Genomic DNA, 26,001 nt, shown 5'->3' with positions numbered 1-26,001 from the left:
TTGCTTTTCTGTCATTGGAAATGGCAAAAATCAATCAAGCAACAGCAAAAAATAAAAAATAAAATCCAAACGTTTTATCGCTAGTTTGTATTACCAAGCAACCAGTAGATGGCGTCATACAATCACAAAATGATAGGCATATCTGATGTATAGCGCTTATCAGCATCTTTCATTTTTTGAAAAAGTAAAACACTAGTGTCAAAAATGTTTTGTATGTATTTTGTATGTAGAATTTTATTTTTTGAAAAATTAGAGTTATTGTGTTAGTTTACTCAGAAATTGCAATTCTGTTAGGATATATAAAATATGAATGTAGAGAACACTTTAGTTACAATAAAGTTTCATTCATTGATGTTAGTTAATGCATTAGTTAACGCAACTAATAAACAATGGCCAATAGCCAAAGCTCAATGAATAGGTTCATTAAATTATGCTAAGAGATACACTTTTTGACTTAAAAAAATGTATTAGTAAATGTTGAAATTAACATGGATTAGAAATGCTTTAGACATATTTTTCATTGTTAGTTCATGTTAACTAATGTTAACAAATGAAACCTTGTTGTAAAACATTCTTCAAAATATCTATTAGCCTAGGCTGTTCCACAGAAGGAAGTAGGTTTCGAATAACATGAGTATGAGCAAATAATACCAGAATTGTTCATTTTTGGGTAGGCTCTTTTGGGTGAAAGAACTAACAATCATGACATTAAAATAAAAATTAAATTAAAATGAATAAATAAAAGCATCAGGCTGCGATGACCTAATCTGGGTAGCCTATGGAAATATTTAAACAAAAGTTATGGCATTAAAATAATGTAGAAAAAATGCGTTTAATGTAAAAGTCAACAAGTGACATTGACCCCATGAATGTAGTGGTGTTGGAGATGCCATTAACACAAATTACATCTATAAATTTAATCTGTTAATCTGTATGCTTGAATTTTGTGCTCAGACGATTTTAGTTTATGCATTTTCATAATTTCGGAATTAGTTTTGACATTAAATCACTGCTGCAAGTCGAAAAGTGCGATCACATTTTACCGTTGCTCGACGAAAGGTCAGAAAAATTCAAAATAGATTAACTCACCGTGGCATATTTTTCGAAGAATTAGTTCTAATTAGATTATATTATTGTGGAATGTTTTTGGTTTAATAAAGTAGAATTTTACATTGCCTGCACCCTCATTTTTACAGGAAGTCGCGCGATCAGGAAGTTCTCATGTGTTCGAAATTTCCCGGCAGATTACGCAAATTTGCCGCGAAATTTTGCCAATGTGATCACACCAGCAGTATATAAATACTTAGAAACGTCGAAGCAACTTTAAGTGTAAAAAGCTTCGAGACATCCCCGCACAGTCACAGAGACTATTTTGATGGGGAGCTCTGTATCTAAAAACGCCCTTGTGATGTAGCGCAATGTAAACATCAAAGCCCATTACAAAGAGGCAGGAGAGACGTAACGTTACAGTAAACTAAATTGATCCATCACCCAGATGCAACTCCCCTGCCTATGGCTTTTAGAGTAGGGTTGACAGCCATTTTTTTGTAGCCTACTTAATAAGTCATTACAAAGAACCTACTCCCCTGCCTATGGCTTTTAGAGTAGGGTTGACAGCCGTGCAAAGTGTGTCAAAGTTAGGTGGCAGTTAATTTGGGATGAAATCAATGTAATTTTCACACTGCCCAGTCAGAGATGGATGGTGTTGAGGAGATGAAGCGGGGCAGCGGGGATTATGCCAGCCACCGCCTGTCAAACAAATGCCCCGTGTTGCCATGGAAACCGTCGCCTGATAGGTAAAGCAGAATAAAACTTTTAAGTAGCTAGTTAATTGAAAATAAACTTTTTAAGTGCACGCGCAAACTCCTTTGTTTGTTAACAGTCTGCGAGCCGCAGTGTCAAATGCAAATACCCCAGAGAGATAAATGTCGAACGTATGAGAGACGATAGCGAATATCTGTTTGTCTCCCTCTCTTGGTTCTCTTTGTAGGGATTATGGAGCGTTCTAAAGGGTGGCACGAGCTGGGACTGATAAAGAAGCTTGTTCCACACCAGCCTAATCCCCTGTGTCAATCACCAAGATAAAGCTTCAAAGACGTCTGCAAAAGAGTAAAGGTAACATATCAGAGCCTCGGTACTTAAAGTCTCAGGGCGCGTTTGGTAATAAGACAAACGCAGGCAGCGCGTCTCCCTCCGCAGAGGCGGAGATTAGCGCGAGGCAGCTGGCTTTGTCCCCTCGCTGAGGTGGCACAGAGAGGAGACACAGTAATATAAAACCTCGCGTTGAAGGGCTAATGCATTTGATAAAAACAAAACAAAAAAAGTTATTGCGGGAAACACGGTTTTAATGTTTACACCACTAATCGTCAGGTGCTCACGTAATAACATTGGCTGTCTGGAATACTTGACCCTGATTGGTCATTAACTGAGCTATATATTTTTGTTTAATGACGACTAAATTGTAGGGTAAATTTTTACGTAACATTTTTACATTTAGACCTGTAGCACATCATGAGATGTAAGAGGGCCTATTATGATTTATGAAAAGTTGATTTCCTTCATGGCAGAAAAAAGATATAAAATATAAAAGCAAAAAAATAGTAATATAATAGATCAATAATATGGGGTCTATACCTATTGTCACGTACTCATTATTTACATAGGTTTTTGTTACGGTATAAGGTCATTGATAGGCAATCTTACTATACAAATTATGCACACCCCACCAACAGTTGTTTGTTTTGTTTTTAGTAAAATATTTTAACAATTTAAGATAAACATATTTTCAATGTTTTGAAATTGAAATTCATATATCATATGAAAGCTGATATCTGTAGGTAGCTTTTCAATTTCTTATATGAAATATCTTATTAATATCTGATTTTAAACCTATACAGGAAAGGAATGAATGCATTTGAAGGCGAATATTTGTCCGAGATATCAGTGGTTGAAACCTGTTTATTTACAAAATCAGACTTGGGCCAAGAAGCCTGGGAAACAGAGAGCAGTGGCACGCAAAAAAAAAAAAAGGAGCAAAAAGGTTGTCCAAGCACATTCTAAGCAATGCATTTGCATTTATATGCTTACAGATTTTATGCTTAGCTGGATTTTAAATGTATTAATGGGTAAAATTAGGATATTGAAGAGCCAAATCTAAAGGTGAATAGCAGCTTCTTATTATGCCTGTGAAAAATTAAGTTTGATATATTTCGATACGGCTCTTTGATGTTTAGTTTAATACATTATTTGTCACCTCATTAGCATGGACACTTCCCAGATATCCAACTATGTGCCTTGGTGGCCTCTTAAGAAAAAACATGAACCTGCACAATCTTGAATCCTCCAGTCCTGGTCTCATGACCTGATTTAAAGAAAAAAAAAAATGAAATACATTTCCAGAAGAAAAAAAATTCAAATGTTTTTTTTTTCTTCACGTACTTGCCTTGACATATGCAAAATTTCTGGATTCCTTCTGAGAGAGAATAGGTATGATGTTGAGGCCCGGTTGTTATTTTCTGCATTGAAGTACACAGACCTGCACAAAGAAAAAAAAAAAAATATATAATATATATGATATAAAACATAAGTAATACATGGGAGTGAAAGTCTTACAAGACTGATCTTGATAGTAGTATAGAATAGTAGACTGTAAATCAAATGCAAAACATGATGAAACCTGTGTTTTTATAGGAACACAGACTAAACCTTCAAATATTATTGATGTAAATCTATTTACAAGATTAAAGATAAAAACCCTTTTTAAACACTTTACTGTCATTCCTTATCTTTGTGTGTGTGTGTGTTGTGTTATTACAGTCTGTAACAAGGGTTCATATGTGTATCTCTTATCATCACAAGACTGCAAGTCACTAATATCAGGAAGACGTCCTGTTTATGAAGTATCTGGAAAAGATCTACTCTATGAACAATGCATTAAATTACATTAAATAACAGACAAAAATAATAAAACAAGCACAAATTAAATGATAACTCACATGTATCTGGTCCAGTGATGAAGCCAGTGTGTCATTCCAAGTGAATTATTAATCATTTTCTAACAGGTGTCGAATACTGACTTTAGGAAAAGGGGAATAACCAAAGACATTTGAGATGACAACTAAAACAGCAAGCCCAGCCCCACGACTGACAAAAATAAAAGTGTTAGAGCGAGCAGGTGAGAAGATCGAGCGCGAGCAGCTGGGGAATGATCATGCGCGCGCGAGGGCTTGTATTGCGCGCAGAGAACATGTCACGCGCACGCGAGAGTTTGAAATGAGCTCGCGGGCTCCCATTTCATTGCGTGCAATTTTCCTCGCGGAAGTGATTTACCGCGCGCGCAAGCATCAGTTGTACGCTCGGTTATTAATGGCATTGAAATGCCGCCATTAGTTTGAGGCCACAAATGTACAAAGCTGTCATTAAGTTGAAGTTATCACACAGTCCTCGCTCAAGCCGCTCACTCGCTCCGTTTGGTTTCATTACAGTGTGCACTGGGAGCTCCCTCTGCTGTCCATAAGGTGCCTCTGCGCACCAGAGATTTGGGAGCTAGCTTTGATTTTTTGGGCCACGCCTCCTAATTTGCATACACTCCTCAATCCTCAATCCTCAAATGCCCAATCCTCAATCCTAAATGGCTAAATGATTAAATGCCCAATCCTAAATACCAAACTTCCCAATCCTAAATCCCCAAATGCCCAATCCTAAATCCTGAATGGCTAAATGACCAAATGCCCAATCCTAAATAGAAAATGCCCAATCCTAAATACAAAATGCCCTATCCTAAATACCAAATGCCCAATCCTAAATACCAAATTAATTTTTGACTTGGACTTTAAGTTTCAAATTTAGATTTTTAGTTTGGTTTAGGACTTTTAGTTTTAGACTTTTAGTTTATAATCTGACCAAATAATCCCTCCATAAAAAACCTGCTGCTGGCTCCATGCTGAAATGTGTGTGCGTTTGCGGGCAACATGCATAGGACATTCGCGTGCTGAGAAAATCCACGTGGTGTCTTGAGTAGTCAGTTGATGTGTCAAAGTGGTGGCAGTTAATTTGGGATGAAATCAATGTAATTTTCACACTGCCAGTCAGAGATGGATGGTGTTGAGGAGATGAAGCGGGGCAGCGGGGATTATGCCAGCCACCGCCTGTCAAACAAATGCCCCGTGTTGCCATGGAAACCGTCGCCTGATAGGTAAAGCAGAATAAAACTAGTTAATTGAAAATAAACTTTTTAAGTGCACGCGCAAACTCCTTTGTTTGTTAACAGTCTGCGAGCCGCAGTGTCAAATGCAAATACCCCAGAGAGATAAATGTCGAACGTATGAGAGACGATAGCGAATATCTGTTTGTCTCCCTCTCTTGGTTCTCTTTGTAGGGATTATGGAGCGTCTAAAGGGTGGCAGAGCTGGGACTGATAAAGAAGCCTTGTTTCACACCAACCTAATCCCCCTGTGTCAATACACAGATAAAGCTTCAAATGACGTCTGCAAAAGAGTAAAGGTAAACATATCAGAGCCTCGGTACTTAAAGTCTCAGGGCGCGTTTGGTAATAAGACAAACGCAGGCAGCGCGTCTCCCTCCGCAGAGGCGGAGATTAGCGCGAGGCAGCTGGCTTTGTCCCCTCGCTGAGGTGGCAAGAGAGGAGACACAGTAATATAAAACCTCGCCGTGAAGGGCTAATGCATTTGATCAAAACAAAACAAAAAAGTTATTGAGGAAACACGGTTTTAATGTTAAACCACTAATCGTCAGGTGCTCACGTAATAACATTGGCTGTCTGGAATACTTGACCCTGATTGGTCATTAACTGGCTATATATTTTTGTTTAATGACGACTAAATTTTAGGGTAAATTTTTACGTAACATTTTTACATTTAGACCTTAGCAGATCATGAGATGTAATAGGCCTATTCTGATTTATGAAAAGTTTATTTACTCCAGTGCAGAAAATATAAAAGCAAAACAGTTTTATCAGATAAAATAGTAATATAATAAATGATAATTCATATTTTATAATTTTATATTTTTTTCATTTTCATTAATTTATTATTTTTTTACGTTATAATGTCATTGATAGGCAATATACTATAAAATTATGCACACACAGTGTTTGTTTGTTTTTAGTAAAATATTTTTACAATTTAAATAAACTATTTTCAATGTTTTGAAATTGAGATTCATGTATCATATGAAAGATGATATAAGCTTTCCATTGATGTATTGTTTGTTAGGATAGGAGAATATTTGTCCGAGATACAACTATTTGAAAATCTGGAAACAGAGGGTGCAAAAAAAAAAAAAGGAGCAAAAAGGTTGTCCAAACATTCTAAGCAATGCATATTACTAATCAAAAATTAAGTTTTGATATATTTCGATTTACATTGTCATTTAGCAGACGCTTTTATCCAAAGCGACTTACAAATGAGGACAATGGAAGCAATCAAAATCAGCAAAAGAGCAATGATATACAAGTGCTATAACAAGTCTCAGTTAGCCTAACACAGTATACGTAGCAAGGTTTTTTTTTTTTTATTATATAATAAATAAAAAGAAAAGAGGTCGAATAGAAAAAGAATAGAGCAACCTAGTGTTAGAGGCCTTTTTTTGTTGCTTTTTGTAAACTGTATAACAAAAATACAAAGAAAACAAATAAATAGAATGCAAAAAGAATAGAAAAGCTAGTGTTAGTTTTTTTAAGTAGTTAGTAGAATTTTTAATTTTTTTTAAAGAATAGAATTAGAATAGAGAGTGCTAGAGTTAGAGGGTCAAATAAAGATGGAAGAAATGTGTTTATATATCTTCACATAACATGATCTTTACTTAATATCCTAATGATTTTTGTCATAAAAGAAAAATCGATAATTTTGACCCATACAATGAATTGTTGTCTATTGCTACAAATATACCCGTGCTACTTATGACTGATTTTGTGGTCCGGGGTCACATATAGTGCTGTAAAGTAAAAAAAACCCTAAAATGTTCACTATATACTATGCATGAAATTTTCACCCAAAATTGTTATATAATTTGCCAAAAATACTGTATTGGTAAAAACAGTGTGGTGAATCGTTCTAATATGCCATTTATACTTCAAAACTGACTAAAAATCTTCCCACAAACGACCAAATGCTATCATGACAACGTAACTGCTGACATTTGACAAGAAAATCTAACTTTTGTAAAAACTGTTGATTTAAATGACACAATTAAGCAGAAAGAGATTGAGAATAAAGCACAAAATGGGAGAAAGGACAAAAGACTCTATACACCCCCTGTAAAATTGGAAATTACAATACTAATTAATTGCATGCAATGTGCATTTGCAGAGCATTTTCAAGACCTGCGCTGCACATTATAAGTAAGAAGACGAGTGATTTAAATGTGCTGTGTGGCCTCTGCTGTTTTATTCCAGTGAGCATAAAATCACAAGGTCAGGGTAAAAAAAAAGTATTTTGGAGAGTCCTCAACCAGCCTCTTCATGGGAGCCAAAGGTAATATACTAAGAGCAAGTGAAATGTGCCATTTAAAAAAAAAATGCAGTTGGAACCTGAAAAATGTCAGGTTTGTTCACAGTTCAGGTTTAGTTGCACAGCACTGGGTTTAATGGGGGATCATGCCAAATAGCTATGGATGAAAAACGCCCACATAATTTTATACAATGCATGACCTGATACTCATAAATAAAGCTGTAACACAGTAATGGTGGACCTGAGAAGACTGCATTACCTGCAAGGTAGCACAATACCTAATGCCTTTAAGAGGAAGTTCTAAGAATACAAGAGAAGAATATTCCTTCCCTGTCTTTATAAAGGGGTGGTAAAAGAGGAGATATTTTTTTTTTGAGGTGTTTTAGTGGAAATTGCTGTTATGAGTGTGGTTTTTGTTTTGATTTTTTTTTCTAAAAAACTGCAAAGATCAGCAGTCTCTTGGCTTTCTCCAGCTTATGCACAGAGATCCGAGCTTCAGAAAAGAGACCTGAAATCAGCAGGCAACAGAAGAAATAGTGACTGTCATAAAAAGCATAGAAAACCAGCTGAGTTACCTTTCGATAGGGAACGCTCCAGTTACTCACGTAACCTTGGTTCCCTGAGATAAGGGAACAAGCATTGCGTAACTGGCTGTGCTATAGCTGCACGCAAATCGATGGCTGTCGCTTCAGTTGTATAATTCTGATGAGATGGCACTCTGTGCCTACTTATAGCGGTCGGCTCCGCCCCTTCTGGCGTGCTCGAGCACCAATGGTTTCAATGGTTGACCAGGCTTCAGTAATAGAGTTTTCAAACGACAATGCATCGCTCCTGAGGTTACGTGAGTAACCGGAGCATTTACAACCTTGTTTCAGTCCTTTTCAATATAAAAGTCTTTGCTACTGACTCATTCATAAAGACAGTCTCTTGTTGCCATCTAATGGCAATACATTGTAACTAAAATCACCATCACTACCACACAGACTCTTCTCAATATCAAATACTATTATTAAATAATACTATTATTTAAACAAAATATTATCTGTTGAATAAATAACATTTACTAAAGCTCAACAGCCATAACAAATGTTGCTAAGCAATTCAGTCAAAAGTACAAAGACAGCATTCTCATACAGTATTAAAGTTATATAAAAATATAGATATGAGACTTTGCCCTCAGGCAAAACTATTTGATCTGGAACAAATAATAAATTAATGAAACCAAAAACTGCCTATTAGATTATACCCAAAACGAATTATATCTCATGTTTAACCACTATAGAGACATCAGAGTCAGCGGCAAATTACAGAAGAACTCGCTGAGGTTAGGCTGTTCTCAGCGTGTTTATGAGTGCTGAATTGCTGCTGATGCCCTCACATCTCCAAAGCAATTTTTTTTCAAAAAATGTGCTATCTTTATTAACAAACTGCACGTCTGAAGCCTAAACAACTAAAAAAAAAAAAAAAAAATCACTGTGAGAAATGCTGCAGCAGTGTGATACAAATGGTGAAATGCTTCCCGTGGCGATATCGGGCAATATCTCATGGTTGGAATTTGGAAAGAACTCTCAGCCAGTCAGGTTCGAGGACCAGAAAGAACTGTTGTATAAATAATGACATTATGTATAATTTCTTTGCAGATCTTTTTCTTGTCTGTTGAAGTAGCATACTATTGGTATGGTTAGTCTACCTCTTAAAAAAATGCTGCTTCGGTTTGTGAGCACTTTTTGGCTTTTTTGGTCACGGCTTCTATTGTCCAATATTTTGAACATATCTTTGTTCTACAGTATGGACAGTCATATTATGCACTCAAATAGTTTCAAATTGCAACAGAGGACCCAGACTGGTGGAACCACCTGGCAGTGGATCAGTACAGAGGCTGATGAACGCTCATTTGGCTGTGAGCCGGAGTGGCCTTTTTGCTCCGACTGATGAAAACATGCACGTCTATTCTCATCAGCGCCCCAATGAGCTCCCAATATTGTCATGGAGACAGACCTTCAGCAGCCAATGGCTTTCAGCGGGATATGCAGAGATCATTCTCTAATCAGATTACTCTCATCAGTCAAACCCGTTTGCAGCAAAATTGAAAAAGCTAGCTGAAATTAAGTAAATAAACAAAACGAACATTAAAAAAGGAGACATAATCTAAAATATAAGAGATGTGAATAGACAAATAAATTATTTTGGATATCACATGAAAACAGACAGAATTGACAGTATTTGTAAACACTGTCACAGTGTAATTACACAGACTCGAAATATGACATGTACAACTATATCATAGTCTCACTGCTGCCATGACACAGTCATTGAGCACATAATCTTGTGCTGTGAGGAGAAAGCCGGTATCATCTCCCAGGTCCTCTGCATTACACCAAGGAGGTTTATCTCCTCCTTAAGATGATGAGAAGAGGATTCTGGGAGCACTACTGGGACATGGCAGCCAACCATATGAGGCTTCTCTGTGTGAACCGATCCATAAATAATGCATATCCTAAGACATCTGAGAAAATGTGCCTCTCATCCAGCGCAAACGAACCGAGTCGCTTGATAACTGAGCTAAACATATGTTTATTCAATGTTCACATGCATGGTTAAAAGCAAACGTAGGAGTATGTTGCGTAAGAGTGTGTTTACATAAGTATGCATGCTTTTGGGTGCATTTTTAGCCTGTTTTTCTCAACTGCAAAGCCACAAGATGCTGTGTCTTCCAGATACTTTACAGCCCATGCTGTGTAAGATTTAGAATAAACCCCATTGGCTGATTTCATGTGCTGAAATGTTGATCCACCACTGTGGACGGCTGTCTCTCGAGTCACAGATCTGTGCAGGCGGCCTCTAGCCCCACAGCACTAACAGATTGCGGACGTAATTTAGTAACAAAGGGGACTTATAGATTTGTGAATCACACAGAGTGACAGCCGCTTGCTCTGAGTTTGGCTGGTGCTCTATTTTAATGCATATTATTTGCATAAATTTCCCCCTTTTTAGCAACTTTTGGCTTTGTGCCACTCAGTGCATTAATCACTGATCTTGAAAGTTAGGGAAGAGCCCAAGCTTTATGTTACTCTTCAGTGGAACTATAAAACTGCAAAAGCCCTGTCCCTTGATGGTAGTCAATATCCATGACATATTATTTGAGTGCATGTGGTGGAAAAACAGCTCCAAGCTACAGTATGTCTGAGTGCTCAAAAATCCAGCCAAAGCGGGTTAAGAGGGGTTTCATCAAACCAAATAGGTGCGAAAACATTAGCTGTGACAGGTGCGGCTGTTGTAAAAACAGATGGGATTGACATTGATGGTTATTTATACCATTTCTGCCTCTTAGACCAGAGTCTGTTTGGAAATCATTTGATTGGCTCATTTACCTGTTGCTGCAGTGCGGTAGCTGAGACTCTGGTCATGCAGAGCTGCTGTAGCACTGATAGAGAAAGATGTCAGTTCCTTTGTTTTTTTTGGAATAAGCATGAAACACGGTGCTTCTAGCCTTTTATCAGTATCCCCCATCCAAAAAGGTATTTTGATATTCATTTTCAATACTGATTTATATGTAAATGGATATAAATTCTCTTTACCTACAGTAAAGAGTCAGTCACAAGCTGCACACGCAGTAATGACCTGCTTTGTCATTGACAAACCAAAGAAGACATTTGCTTGTTTTGTTTTCTACAAGGGGTAAATATCCACCTCAGTCAGCGCTCTTTTTGTTTTCGGTTGTATAAATTATCCCAATACTATTTCAGTGTGTGAGAAACCACTGCAAGTGATTCAGTGTGTGAGTGAACTGTTTGAATGAATCAAACTCACAAACCGTTTCAGACCTACAAACTTGTTTGAACAATAAGCTCAAAAGAGTGATTCATTCACCAATCTGGCGTCATCAGTTCTGATTCTAAACAGCTGATATAAAACATGAGAAAATGTTTCTCAGGTCGATGTCATTCCCTCTGATATGTAACGATTCATCAGTAATATTTCACTGCAGCTTGTGTCTTGCTAAAAAATGTCTAGCGGGATAAAGTATTCAAGTTGGAGATGTGGCCTGGTGTGGAGTGTGTTCTCCAACATCGTGTGGTAATGTTTATACAGATGCCTCGAGTTTGAAGCTTGTCCCATTTCCTGATCCCATTTATCATTTTCTGTCTCCTTCCTGATTGCCCCAGCCTAAAAACTGGAAGAAAGCATAGCATATGGGCTGGCTGCCTTGGTAATTGCTATTTAACAAACAAACAGATTTCTATTTCATCAAATTGATCAATGTCTTTGGTAAAAATAAATACCATATGGAGGTTAATTGGAACTCATTTTGAAGATTTTAGATCTTTAAATTTTAAAGAACAAAGAAAGAGAGAATGTGCTGGGAATGAGGAAAATGCATCCATTCTAAATTAAGACAACTGTTGCAAAATCACTAATGATATTAATCATTAAACAGGAATCACCACTTTACTAATCAGAACCTGCTAACAAAATTGCAATTATCACAGATGTGACTAGTGATTATATATTTGCATTCACTTTCATTAACAGAATTTGTCGGTTTGATGAAACAAGAAAACATAGTATGATAGGAGACACATAACTTTGTTTTGAACATGATGCAAACAGTTTTCTCTATCTCTTTCTCAAACTTAGACTTTTTATGCCTTCATTCTACAAGAAACTGAAAAGAGGAGGATATGGCAGACCAGATTCAAACTTGCACTCTTAGGAGAACTGGATTGGCAGTGCACTAACCAATGTGCTACGGCACTGACAACAGTTCCCTCTTTTAGGCAAGATTGACATTTTCTGTTGGTGAAAGTGTTTTTTTAAGGATTAGTTCGCCCAAAAAGCTTTGACGCCAGTGGAGCTCATCCAGAGTTTTCTAAGAGTTTCAGTTAGAATTTATTTGACATGCCATATACAAATACAGATACTTGCTCTTCATTGAGTTTTAATACCAATAAGTGTCTTTTTCTTTTATACTTTAAAAAAAAAAAAAAAACAATACATATACTAATGCTAATAATGATACTTAAGATAATAGATTAATATACATTTATTTACATAAACAACTAGATAAACGATTTAACATTTATGTCATAAAAAGGAAACAAGCTCTCCGAAAGCAAGCTCCAGAAATGCCCATTTTTCCCCCATTTCACAAGGGAACTTACAGGTTTATTAGAGCCGGTGGCCTGTGATTGCCTTTTAATGAGAGAATGACTGGGAGCGAGAGATAAGGAAAGTTCAGACTAAGAGGTCCTTGGTGGGATTAGAATAATCATCAAAAATGCCATGTCTTTAAAAAATCCACAATAGGACATGGCAGCCCAGCACACTTCCCCTCTCCACAGCCGAACTATTTGCATTCCAGTGCAATGGTCCAGTGGACGCTTGTGAATAAAGAATTTGTTCTCTTGTTAAAGAACCACCTGGCCGTAGATTAAAGCTGGAAAAGAAAACTCTGCATGCAAAGGAAAGAAACTTAAATGTCACAACTGTGTGACAAGATTAATGTAGCACACATTGAATTCACCTTTGTGATGAGCTATTTAAGTGTGCTTTTCGTATAATGCAGTCTTGGAAATATAAAAGACTGCCGCATTACATGACCATTACATTTACAAATATGTCCTGTTTATTGGCCAATATGCTACATTCCCATACATTGTTGTGGTGTTTTAGAAATACGCCCATTCAGAGGAAAACTGCTTTTTACATTCAAAAGAAAGACATTTCACACTGAAATGGTCATCATGCTCAGCTGAACAACAGTAATACAACACTACAATCTGACATGAACTCTTTGCTTTTCAATTTCAGTGACATAATGCAAGTGGCTGTCTGTTTCCAATTGATTTATTTTTCACATTACCGTTTGCTGATGGCGATCACACCTTCAAAGGACAGGTGCACTTCTGCCTGTTCAGAAAATAGGTCTGAATATGTCGACTGAGATACTGATCCCATGAGCAGTAGGTCTGTGTAGCTCAAGAGCAACCAATGGCAGTGACCTCGCTGAACACATGCTCGCTTCTCTTTGCTCGACATGCCTCCAAGTGTTTTTCAGGGATCAAAAAGTGGAAAAGCTTGTTCTGCTTTCTTAGATGTACTACTCAAAACCTCAGATGACACTGGGTTGTTGCTCCTTTGGGAAAAGCTTCCCCCTGAGAGATTTCTAATGGAGTCTGTTTTAGGACTCATGCCGTGAGTCATTCAGTCATTGCACGGCAGTCTATATTTAAACCTGATGACAAAATCTTAAACCTGGCCCATCTCTTTAGGGGGTTTGTTGTGATGTTTAGAAAAGTAGTTGTTGAATTTAATAAATCATGTTAGGTGATTATTCAGCCGTAACTTGCCCATTGTTCACAGAAATTCATCTTGGATAATTTGGAGGTGTTTTGGAGCACATCCTGGTGACAAGCCCAACCTTCAGCAAGAAAGGATTATGTTTCTCTGCCGTAAAGCATCCTGACATTCGGAATGATATTAAACTTCAATGGACTCAGATCAAGGTTCACCGATCATTCTTGCAGGCGCTGAATCCATTATTCAAGGTTAGAGATGCTGTTTACTGAAATGAAAATAGGCTGCATCCATTATACATTCACATTACACTCAAATCAGAAGTGCTGCTTTCTGTTTGTTAGAAGTAATGCACGTTTTGAAAATACAAAGATGCTACCAGGAAATCTCATATGAGACCTGCACTGCATTTACATTCATCGCTCTCATAATGCTAATAATAGAACATTACACAGGTGATCTAAACATGCAGTACAACTTTTGTACACTGCTCCGAACTCAGTTCACCCAAAAATTAAAATATCATAATTTCCTGCTAATACTCATGCTGTTCCAAACCTGAATTATGTTATTGGTTTCTGTTAAACATTAAGCAGACATATTTGAAGAATTGTTACAGTTCTTGTTATACTAGGCCTCTTCAACTCAAGAACAAGTTATCCGGAATTACATGCAAAATTACAGACAGTGATTAAATTGGGCTTGGTACTAAAATCTGCAGGACACTGACCCTCCCAGACTGGTGTTAAAGACCCCTGCTATAAAATGAAATCTCATAGTGACCAACTGTAAAGCTCTAAAAAGCACCATAAAAGTAGTCCGTACTAATTGTGCACTATATTCTTATGAATGCACAATAGTTTTGAATGATGACCATATGGGAAAAAAACACGGAAAGCCTTTGTGTATGTGAATATCAAATGTGTCACAATAAGATCTATGATATGCTTTTAAAAGATAAACAGTGAATTTTCATTTGATGTCCACATTAACAGGATTCATGTGTGACAGTTGCTAATAAATGCAAAGTGAGACACTTGTATGTTCCTCACATAAGCCATCATATGGTTTTAGAGGACTGGGAATACAGCACAATTTGTATGCAGCAGTTTTATGTTTTAAACAGCATGAGGGTGAGTAAACTACAGATTAATTTTTGGGTAAACTATCCCTTTAAATTGTTACCTTAGCAGAAGTGCCTCAAACAAACTCTAGCCGTGACAATCATTATAAACAAAAACTTCCTTCAAGTGGGAGGCATTTCCAGCTGTTTTGTTTCTTGTCATGTCCCTAGTCGGGCTTGTAACAGACTGGAGGTCAGCTGGGACTGTCCTGCTTGGCTGTTCCTGCTCCCCTTTCAACGGTGACGAGCAAGGCTCCAGTGTGACTCTGTAATCCGTTCATCCGTCATCCCGTCTCACTCCATGTGCGCCACCATACATCTCTCCGCTCTCTGCGTTGCTCATTTAACTTCACCATCCATCTTATCCCAGTGACTTTCTACATCTACACACAACACGAACACTGGCCAAGCGAGCCTGTCCGATTTGCCCACGGTAGATTGAGGAGTGCATCTCCATTTTAACTTTTGATTCACAGCATAGTGTTTAGTGATTTCCCTCTCAGACAGGAGATTTGGATGAGATCAAAGGCTGAGCATTAACGTGACTGGGATGAAACGGTGAAGGGTGCCTTTGTAGGACAGAAGTAAAATCATGAGCGCATTAGTGTGGTTCGTATGCATCACCCGTGGCGGTGCAGGGGATCTATCTCTGTCACTGCGCTGATGAACCTGTGTGATTAACAGGCCTCTGTTCTCCTCACAGACTGTGGAACAGTGGGAGCCGCTGATGAGCCAACGTACAAATGCAATGCTCTTTTCCGTCTCCCTCGCTTTCATTTTGCTCTTGGTCCATCACTCCATCGCTCCCACTCACGTCTGCCCCTTTACAACAAATGAAACAAATTACAACTCTTACAGAAAAAAAAAACCTCTGCAAATGATTGCAACAGAATTTTCTGTAACACTTTATTTTAAGGTGTCCTTGTTACACGTTACTTGTACTTATTATAATAACAATTAATTATGCATAATTACATGCAAGTAACTCTAAGCCAAACCCCAATCCTAACCCTAACCTGTAGTTAATTCATTTTACTCAGTACTTAAATGTATAATTACACTGTAACAAGAACACCTTAAAATAAAGTGTAACTGAATTTTCTGAAAATGAAGACTTTTTTTGACCTTTTATAATTTTTGATTTTATTTTAAAGAAAAGTTGAAAATTAAAATGGAAAATTCTGTGATTATTTAGCTACTTACCTTTTTGTAGGTTCAAAATCTTTTTTCTGCAATAGACACGAGAATTACCAAAATGGATGCAAACTAATTAACAAAACTGAAATTATGAGACACAGATAAAAAGTTGAAATTAGGACAAACTTATAAAAAGTCATAATCATGATAAATGATTGATATTATTATTTATTTTTATGTCACAAATTTGGGGTGACATAAGCTTTACATTGGAATGGATGCAAAATCACCAAAAAGTGGTACAATAAAACTATATTACAAGCCTTCTTCAGATCATGATTATGTTAAGATTTTCTGTGAATGACAAATTTAAAATTTTCACATAATGACGATATATGGAAGTTGATTTCCAAAAATCAATTGGTAAAAAAAAAAAAAAAAAAAAATGCTTAAAAAAGTAAACCATATAAGACATATAAAGTCATAAATAACATGAAAAGTCAAGATTATGTATATTAAGTCACCAAATATTTTTTGGCATAGTTTTGGTAACTTTCTATGTCATAATGTTTACTTTTTATGTTAGAATTATTACTTTTGATATCACAATATCAACGTTTGATCTCATTATGACTTAATTTGTCATAATTTAGATTTTTATCTCATAATAGACTTAGATTTATTAAACAGGGAAAATTAGCACAAGAGTGCAATTCCAAAACAGCGCCGATGGGAGTGGAAATTTCTGTAGGTTTACTTACAACGCGCAAATTAAAGAACACAAATGCAACATCTCATTTACATATCGACCAACGCAATATACCAAGCACAGCGCAAATTAGCGTAGTCACAAATAAACAGAGCCGATGCTCATTACGATTTTAAATGATTTACCATGATTTTTTTCCCCCTTATGTGGCAGAAATGGGCTTCCATATACAATAGATATATATGAGAAACAGATTTAAATTTATTGTTATACACAGAAAATCTTAACATCTGCCCTAACTCTTGCAGTTATGTCCTTTTGTGAAAAAATTACACTTGTAAATAGTTAAAAATCATATTTTTAATGAATTTTATCCTGTTCACATAAGCATTCTTTGATTGATTCATGAAAAAAAAAAAAAAAAACTGATCCAGATTTCAAATTCAACTCACTCAGCATTCCAGTCACAGTGGTTACCAGCTCACTGTGAGGAACATTATTAGTGAATTAAATTTCAGTGTATTTCCTCACACAAAGTTACATTAGGCTATTCATTTCAGAAGACTTAGGCTTATCATAATTTTATGTGCTTTTGCTTTAAAAAAAAAAAAAAATCTTGAAAGCTTTTAATCCTTGTAATTGCACGGAAAAGAGCATGGAGTGTGATCTAAAAGAAGATGACTTTCCATCATGTTTCATGTGTGTTTGCTTCTTCAAACTACATTCATCCATCCACTACCGTGTACCATGTTGCCCCAAGCTACTCTGTCTCTCGATGATGGGTTAGTAGTGTCAGATCAGACTCAGCTCAAATAATCTGCCCTCTTACGATTCATGATTAATATCAATCTCAAAGTCGAGAAGCTTAGGCAGAGGACGACATGTCACTTAAGATATCCTTAGCTTGTATATTTCACATCACATCACTGTGGGTAATATTTCCACAAATGTTTGTGTCTGTATTTTATTGAGAATCTGGATGAGATGCCGGATGGTCTGAGACCCTCTGCTGAGATAAAAGCAGACGTGACTGAGTGGGCTACAACACGATTGTGCAGCCAAAAGTAAGAAAGGTAGATTGATGGGAAATAATACAATTCACAAGGAGTGTATAAGAGAAGAGCAAAGAAAGAGCGTGGGATTGAGGCACAGTGGCAGGTGTCATGGATCCTCTCATGCTGTCTCACAAACCCACACTGTGTCTTCATTATGTATGCTGTTCAGACCCACACAATCACACACATTACAATGCCATAGTCACAGTGTGAGCAATCAAACAGCTCAGGCTATCAGGAAGCACACTGCTCTTTTAGACTTCCTTAAAAATTAGGTTTTCTTTTATACCGAATGCTTTTCTGGTCTTTTCGATGCGAGGATGTCATATGAGTTACTGCAGTATGCAGGGGCTAAGATAAAGAATATTTTTACAACAGTCAGTTCTGGTCCTTGAATCAGATCTGTGTATTGGTAATGGAAATTTTAGTTGACTACATTTTTCATCATTAGGTGGTGACAAGTGACTGTCTTTATGAGTGGTCGTTGAATCATTAGTTGATCCGATTTGTTCAAAAAAACTGCTTGATTTAGGAACGCAACAAGACTGTGTGAGCCATTGAATCATTTACTCAAACGATTCATTCAAAAACACCACTCTGTTGCTTAGAAATGCAGCTAATTCTGCTGCAGCTTTGTTTGAAACTATTGTGCCCTTCAAATGGAGTCAGAAATATCGTAATTATGAGTTTTGAGCACATGAACCATCAAGCATAATAATTTTTACATGTGGCAAACACTGAATCATAAATGATACACAAGTTGCTAATTTATGACTTTGAAAGAGATGTATTGATGTGATCAGTGGCAGAAAACAGATCTGTAATAGAGAAAATATCATATAATATATCTGTAATCTTTATATAAGGATCATTGAGAGGAAACCAAGTCTGTTGTGATTGGTATGAATCACTCAACTTGCTTTCTGAAACAAACATTTAGTTGTGATGCAATGTGTTATATTTCCGACTTAAATGTGCGAATGTGACTTGAATATTAACTTTATTGAACTGTTTTCATAGTTTCATATTTTTTCTCAATTTTTTTGGCGATGTGATGCAAACAACATCAAAACAGCTGCCAGTGACATGAACACAAATACCCTATGCATTTTTTTTTCTGTGGCACAGAGCAAAACCTTCACTTAAGAAAGTAATGATGTTCTGGAAGATCATGGAAGTTAAGGAGGTTAACTTGTGTCATCCATCTATGGGGAAATAAGACAAACCCAGATTTCATTGCTTGACTACAGCTTCCCATGAACAAACGATCCATTTTCTCCAGTGTCACGGCGGATAACAGGACTATGCTGAAAATGCCACATCTGACACTTTACACAGTATGCCAGCTTTCAGACTAAACTGTCCTACTTGGAAACAGAACAGAACTGATTATAAACCTGATATGCAAAAAGAAAATTCAGTCACAACAGAAAGTTGCCTATCTTGTGTGGAATTACACTACATCTAACAAATCATCTTGACAGAATGTCACAAATGAGTCTCTGGAGCACAAATCTTAAAGAAAGAAAACAACAACTTTCAGTTATTACACACTGCATCTCCATGTGAGGTTGAGGATGTTTACTGAAGGAACTGAAAGTGACATTTAAAGTTTCAGCACAGAGATGTTTTGAATAATATTGGCTACAGATGTGACATTGCATTTTTAATTCATGCCAGATTTATCATCTGCTTGATAATGCAGTAGTAAAATGGTTTAGATTTCCATGCATGCCTTGATGAAACTTGAAATGCAATGTATGGCATCAGACCAAATAGGAAAAAACAGGCAATAAACACCTGTTTCTTGGTTCTACATTTGGTTAACGTTTTGTTAACATCTCCATAATTAGAGCCATGGGGCGTCCCAGTGAACTCCTTCCGTTGTTTCTGCAGGGGAGCTCAAATTGACAAAGATTAAAGAATTAATAATTCCAAAAAGGAATGGGTTTGAGGCAACATGTACCGACTGGTTAAACGCCAGTGATTATGTGTGGGATGCACCTGTAGGTAATTAAAACACTCTACAATGAGTCGAGCTCTAGAGATCTACAGCTGAAAATACATTAAACACCAATCTTTCCGAGATGGCCACTTATCAAGTAATGAATAGAAAGTAATGAATGAATAATCACTCTACTTTTAGCAATTATTATTCATATAAAATAGCATTCATAGCAATAAATATTGTTCTTCAATTTAATACATTTAAAAAAAAAATCACACCTAAGGCACAAGTATTTGTTACAAAAGGATGACTAAAATATGAATAATTTCCCATGGTTGAAAAGCAGTGACCCAGCTCTTGGTGACTGTGGTTCTGCAGTGTTCTGTGCCTATAAAACACGTCAAGAAATTAGTTTGTCCTGTTTCCTGCTGAATGGATTTTGATTTGTGTAAACTGAGTGTTGTGCATTTTTTTTTGGTGGTAATCTCTGGATATTCCTTCTTTACCAAAGTACCCTTTTTGTTACAGCAACACCATTTAAATGAACTTTTCTTAATGTATTCTCAGTGGCTTCACATTAACGAGAACCGATAGTTTGCATTGGGGACACACTAGCTCATTAAAGCACATTTGCCCATAACTGAGGTCAAATTTAACTCCGTCCTAGGAGAGCTCCCAATGATGTGGCAATCAAAACATGTGGCGGCTCGCTTCCAGGTCTCTGATGAGGTATGGTGCCTGAAACGAGGCGTAGCAGCTATGCAAGGTCCATGAGGTGGGAAATCACAGAGCAAGATAATCAACAAGTTCGGTTCCGCTATGCTCTACCGATCGACAACAAATGAAATTTCTCCCTCACTCGGTTTAAGATTTACATCGGAGTATTTACACTATGGACAGGTCATTAAATGAGCTGATATGTTTGTTCAATACGCAGAGTGGCCGAGAGAAATAAGCAATGTTGTTTACGGGGCACTGGATCCATATACGGTAAATGCGTAAGATCTCGCTCGTTAGCTTACTCTAACTCTTTTCTAGTAAGTATAAGGAAAATGAACTTGCTTTTTTCATTTCATAGAACATATTTGTGCAAAAAAAAAAAAAACATCTCTGTGAGCTAATCTTTGTAAAGAAATTCAAGTTAAAGACAACATTGCTGAACACTGATATGAACTAAAATATTGCACACTCAGACAGAAGTAAACAGGTTTATAATATTGGCACAGCGCGAGTGTCGAATCGGACACAAGACTTCTCTTTTTTGTTTTCTGTATTCATGACATAAACGAACACTATTTTTCCCAAAGAGTCCCACAGGCTTGTTATTGCAGCACTTTTTTTTGATGTTTTGTTTTTCTTTAGAAAAGAGTTTTATTGGTGGCTATTCACTGAGAAGAGTCTTCGAGTGCATTTTGGCAGTACGGTGTGTCTGTTGCGGGCGGGCAGACAGACATAGGGGCAGACGGCAGGTGAACGGGAGGTCCGTGCGTTACATGTGACGCGTGACGCTCCGTCAAGATGGTCACATGCCAGAGGCTCCCAGGCCCATGCTGGCTGCGTGGCTCATGCACGGCAGTGTCTGCACAGCTTTGGGGAAGTCATGTGTGACAATCCGCCCGTTCTCCCCGCCGCTACCGTTCCCGCTCATCCTGGTCAGCGTGGAGCAGCGCATGGCATCATTGATGGATTGCTGGGATGGAGACACAACAGCGTTAGACAGAAATATGGAAATACGCGCAGGACTGTTTGAAAGATGCTCAATTTTAGTAGGAGACAGTAAAAGATGATTTAAGCATCTGCCTAATGGGGTATGCACATAAAATGTTTTGCCATGTGATGACTGGATAATTAGTTAGACAACATTTGTAAAGAGAACTAATCTGCAGGCCTATGCCAACAGATTTCCATCTTTTGGTTTTCTGACTTTAATTGATCAGCATGGTGGCTCGGGGGGGGGGCACAACACAATGCCTTTAGCAAAGCAAACAGATGAAACACTAATGAAACTTTTCTGATAATGATGTATTTTGGGAAACAATCCAATATTAGCCATATTGCTATTAAATAACAACATTATCTCTAACAACCTACCAATTCCACAACACAGGCTCATTGGGAAAACGTGCCTACCTACCTACATTTGTACAAAACTCCAAAAACGTACCCATACATACAATTCACTGCAGTTTCCAGCTGAAACGTCCACTAGTGGCCATAAAACAGTGACAAACTGTATTACTTTTTACACATGATCATGTAATAAAGAAGTATTTTTGTGTGGTTCCTTGCACAATACTACGTTATTACCACAAAACACTTTTACCATAATGCATGATTTTAAAATGAATACATTTTAACATTTGTATCACAGAACCAGCTCCATATACGGCTTTCTTGTAGTAAACTTGCTCAGTAGCTCACCTAGTAAAGTGTTACACTTTGGATGAGGAGTTTTTTTAAATTTGTAAATAAAAATTATTGGAGTATGTTTTACAGGAATATACTGTTTTGGCCTTTCTACTTTAAAATTTCAGTTTCTTTGTAAATATTTCCAGAATTTAATAACAATTACGTTACATTGATTCAATGCAAATCCTATACCATTTTTTTAGTGTAGAAGCAAGCTAAAAATTACATTCCTTCAACAAATGCACTGTTCACATTTAATTTGGTTAAAATCGGTTCGGTTTAGGGTAGCATGTAGTATGTCATTTTCAAACGTGATCGAACATTAATCTTTTAGCGCTGGACACTTCCAAACTGACACAATACATACAACAATCAGTGTAATAAGAGACCAGATAAATCTGTTTCTAATAAAATTTAATGCTTATTTAGCGACACTCACTGGGCATTTCACTTTGAAAGTGACGCAAATCATGCAAGAAGCTGCAAAATATTAAGCAGAAATGTCACCACAGGCATGTTTTCCCAATGCGCTCGGGTTGCAATTCCTTGCTTTACTACCCATAACTGTACTAAGCACTTGTGTTCAAAATGATTTGCTATGGGAATGACCCATATTTGGTGTTGTGTTGTCAAGTTTTAATTGCTTGGCTAATGCTGTTGCATTGTGCCCCCCAGGACCACCATATTTAGGCCCTCAAAACCAAAGCTGACACTGTAAAGCATCTCTGACGTGGGTAGACAATAAACAGTCTTGATAGGCATGTAACACGAGCTTAATTTGCTACAGAGGTGTGGAAGTGAGAAATGTCATCATTTTATTGCTGCTGTTGTGAAGAGCAATCCGCTATTGTTGTCGCAGCTAGTGGGCCTGAAACCAAGGCTAATGATGTGTCCCTTTAAATCGCATTTTTCCAATCTAGGAATGATTTCATTGCCCTACACTTCAGCGCGTTGGGGGATGAAGTTATACGCCTGATGCAGACTAATTAGTTCGCCTATAATGACTCAGAATCCTACTCGACTGATATGAAAAATGGACAGCTGTGAAATGTGACTCCTGTCAATTGAATTAACAAAGCAAATCTATATTAATCTTTGCTATTATAATATTACACAAGTGTGTAATACCCAGCTAAACTTGTTACAAATCCTACTTTGGGTAATTGCCTGTCATAAAGATACTTATTACAAAAATCACACTGATGTATCTATATGTGCAATGGATTACATTTATTGGGGACCTTTTTTGCAATGGGGTTTCTTTGATTTGTCAGTCTGGCCTGTTAGGGAAGCTTGTTTTTGCCATAGGATAAAAAATAGATGTAAGATGTAAATTCAGAATTGGGAGCAAAAAGAATTGTCAGTTAAAAAGTCACAATTACCTTTTTTTAATTAATTCTTTTTGTTCCACTGTGGAAACAGGCTTCCATGGGCCTGTAGATTGCTTGTTTATGATAGATACTTTTAATCAACTATGCATTAGCAAAAGTACGTTAGATAAGATGTGACATGGGTCTTATTGTATAAAGGAGCACACGAGCTGACTGATGCATAATCATGAGTCTAGACATACTATTTTTGGATTCATGGTGGAAAACAGAGACCTGTAGTGTCTCCGGGGAACACTTGCTCTGTTTCATGAATGAACAGAGACACGATGTGTATAAACAAAGCTCTAGTCTATGGACAGAGCGGCTAGCGGACAACGGGAAACTGAGGGAGAAGGAAATAAAGGGAGAGAAAGAAATAATGAGAGATTAAATTAGGAGTATTGAATAGGGCTGTCAAGATGTAGTCTGCATGTTTGCATACACTACCTATTAAAAATAAATTATAAAATAATAAAAACGATTTTTAATATATTAATTAAAAAATAATTACTTACAATAAATATTAAAACATTAATAAAATATTGTCTATTAAATGTAATAAAATATTACATTTGGGGACATTTTACATTTTAGCAAATATATTTAGATTATAATCATATTAAAATATTTATTTTAATTATTTTATAATTAATGTTTTATTAATTTACATTTTTGACAGCCCTACTATTAAAAAAGAAGTGTAAGAGACAGAAAAAGAAGAGGTGAGGAGAAACGGATGATACTGAAAGTGCGCAGCAGAAGCTTTGAATCTGGCGACGGTTAGATGGGGGGCAGGTCAGGCTGCTATGTGGGCAGGATGTGGCCTAGTTCTCTGCAGTACTCGAGGTTCCTACCCCAGAGTGCTTTATATCTTAACAGTGTCGGCACCGTACAGGCCGTAACTCTGCAGCTCATTGTAGCTGCTGTCTAAGGCGGTGCAGTGAAAGGCCTGAGCGGCCCGCGCGGACACCTTCATTCTGTGGGACTCTGTTCTGGACTTGTAGCAGAACTCCACCAGGGCCACCAGCATGGCCAGACCCAGACCGCCGATCAGAATGTAGAAAACCCCAGCCACATTGCTGAGGCTAAGAGCACTGGTCTTGTCCTACAGGAGAAGGAAAAATGTCTTAGATGAGAGTTACTGGATAAAATTGTAACAAATTCACATGGACAAAGACAATAGAAGCATTCCTATACATTACATATACACGTTTATGCATTCATCCAAACGTCTAAACATATACAGTGAATATAAAAGCTAAAATGAGAACTATCTTGACTATACTGTGAAATACTGTGGCACCAAATGTAGTGCTATAATCATTTGCTTAAAATGTTTCCTGCTCCTCTAGTATAGAATATCATGAATATTGATGAATATAACTGTTTAGTTTCTGTTTTACTAAAACAATCATTTTTTTGGACTGCTAAACTTGAATTATTGCTAAATGATATTCATAAAGAAATATACATTATAAAAAATCAAATTATGTTAACGTATGTAACTAATATAATTTTAATAATAAATACTAGTATTAAATACTTATAATATCATTCAACATTAATACTTAATGCTATTATAATATTAACTAGTACATATAATTATATAAATGTTGATACAATTATATAAAAATTACTGGTAACTAGTATAGGTTAAACACATGTTAAAATATTGCACAAATTGTCATTTGAAATTTAAACCATCAAATTTTAATTTAAAATTAGGAACATGAAATTTAAATTTGTTAATTTTAATTTACAATTATGAACATGCATTCATGCACTAACACAGGCAGTCTGTGTCCACCTTCGACTAATTTTTCCCTTATTCAACCTGCTAATTATCATCTGCACTATATCACAGCTGCAAATTACGATCTTATTGGTTGGCACCCATGCAGGGCAGGTCAATAGTCTAAGGAAATTTGGATTTGTACTTATCAAAGGTGATATAATAACAGTCTTGGTGTGGAACTGGTTCTCTAAGAAAGGCACTTAAGAGAGGTGTGGTGTTGTCTGTTTGTGCCATGCGGGTGGGTTTGGTGCGGTGGGGGTGTGTGTCGGCCGGGGCCTATGACAGCACAGACAGCTGTCCTCTGGGTTTGCATCCAAATACATGCACACTCCAAGGGCACACAGGAGGGAGAACACAGAGGCTGAGGACCAAAAAGGAGGCTTGACTCTTACGGATGATCAGAGCAATATGACCAGTCTCTCTCCAGAGCTCCATTCAGACCACCAGGCTATTTTAAACAAAATGAGTGTATTATACAGTGAGTCATCCAGTCTATAATAATGGCCTTTCTCTTCACGGCTCCTAGAGCTAGACATACTATTATTTACACTTGAATTAATAATATAAAATTTATCAGATTTAATGTGTGTAGATATATGCAAAAGGTAAATGGTAAAAACTGCATCCAACAAACAAAACAAAACAAAACAACAACAACAAAAAAAACCCCATCTATTTAACCATGCTGC

General features: G+C 36.9%; 1 protein-coding gene across 1 annotated transcript in view; it reads right to left on the bottom strand.

Moving 5' to 3' along the window:
• Nucleotides 1-20,252: 20,252 nt before the first annotated feature.
• LOC109102182 (glutamate receptor 1-like) overlaps nt 20,253-26,001 on the bottom strand; it is a 69,136-nt gene continuing 63,387 nt past the window's right edge. The window contains exons 20-21 of the mRNA XM_042738372.1: nt 24,488-24,622; nt 20,253-21,428 (exon numbers count right to left, since the gene is read on the bottom strand). Of these exons, the coding sequence (XP_042594306.1) occupies nt 21,261-21,428; nt 24,488-24,622 (303 nt within the window). The 3' untranslated portion in view covers nt 20,253-21,260. The remainder of the gene's footprint in view (nt 21,429-24,487; nt 24,623-26,001) is intronic.

The sequence above is a fragment of the Cyprinus carpio genome, chromosome B14 (genome assembly GCF_018340385.1).
Source record: "Cyprinus carpio isolate SPL01 chromosome B14, ASM1834038v1, whole genome shotgun sequence".
NCBI classification, from domain to species: domain Eukaryota; kingdom Metazoa; phylum Chordata; class Actinopteri; order Cypriniformes; family Cyprinidae; genus Cyprinus; species Cyprinus carpio.
Note: the sequence above shows the minus strand (reverse complement) of the source record. Positions and strands in the feature narration are given on the sequence as shown.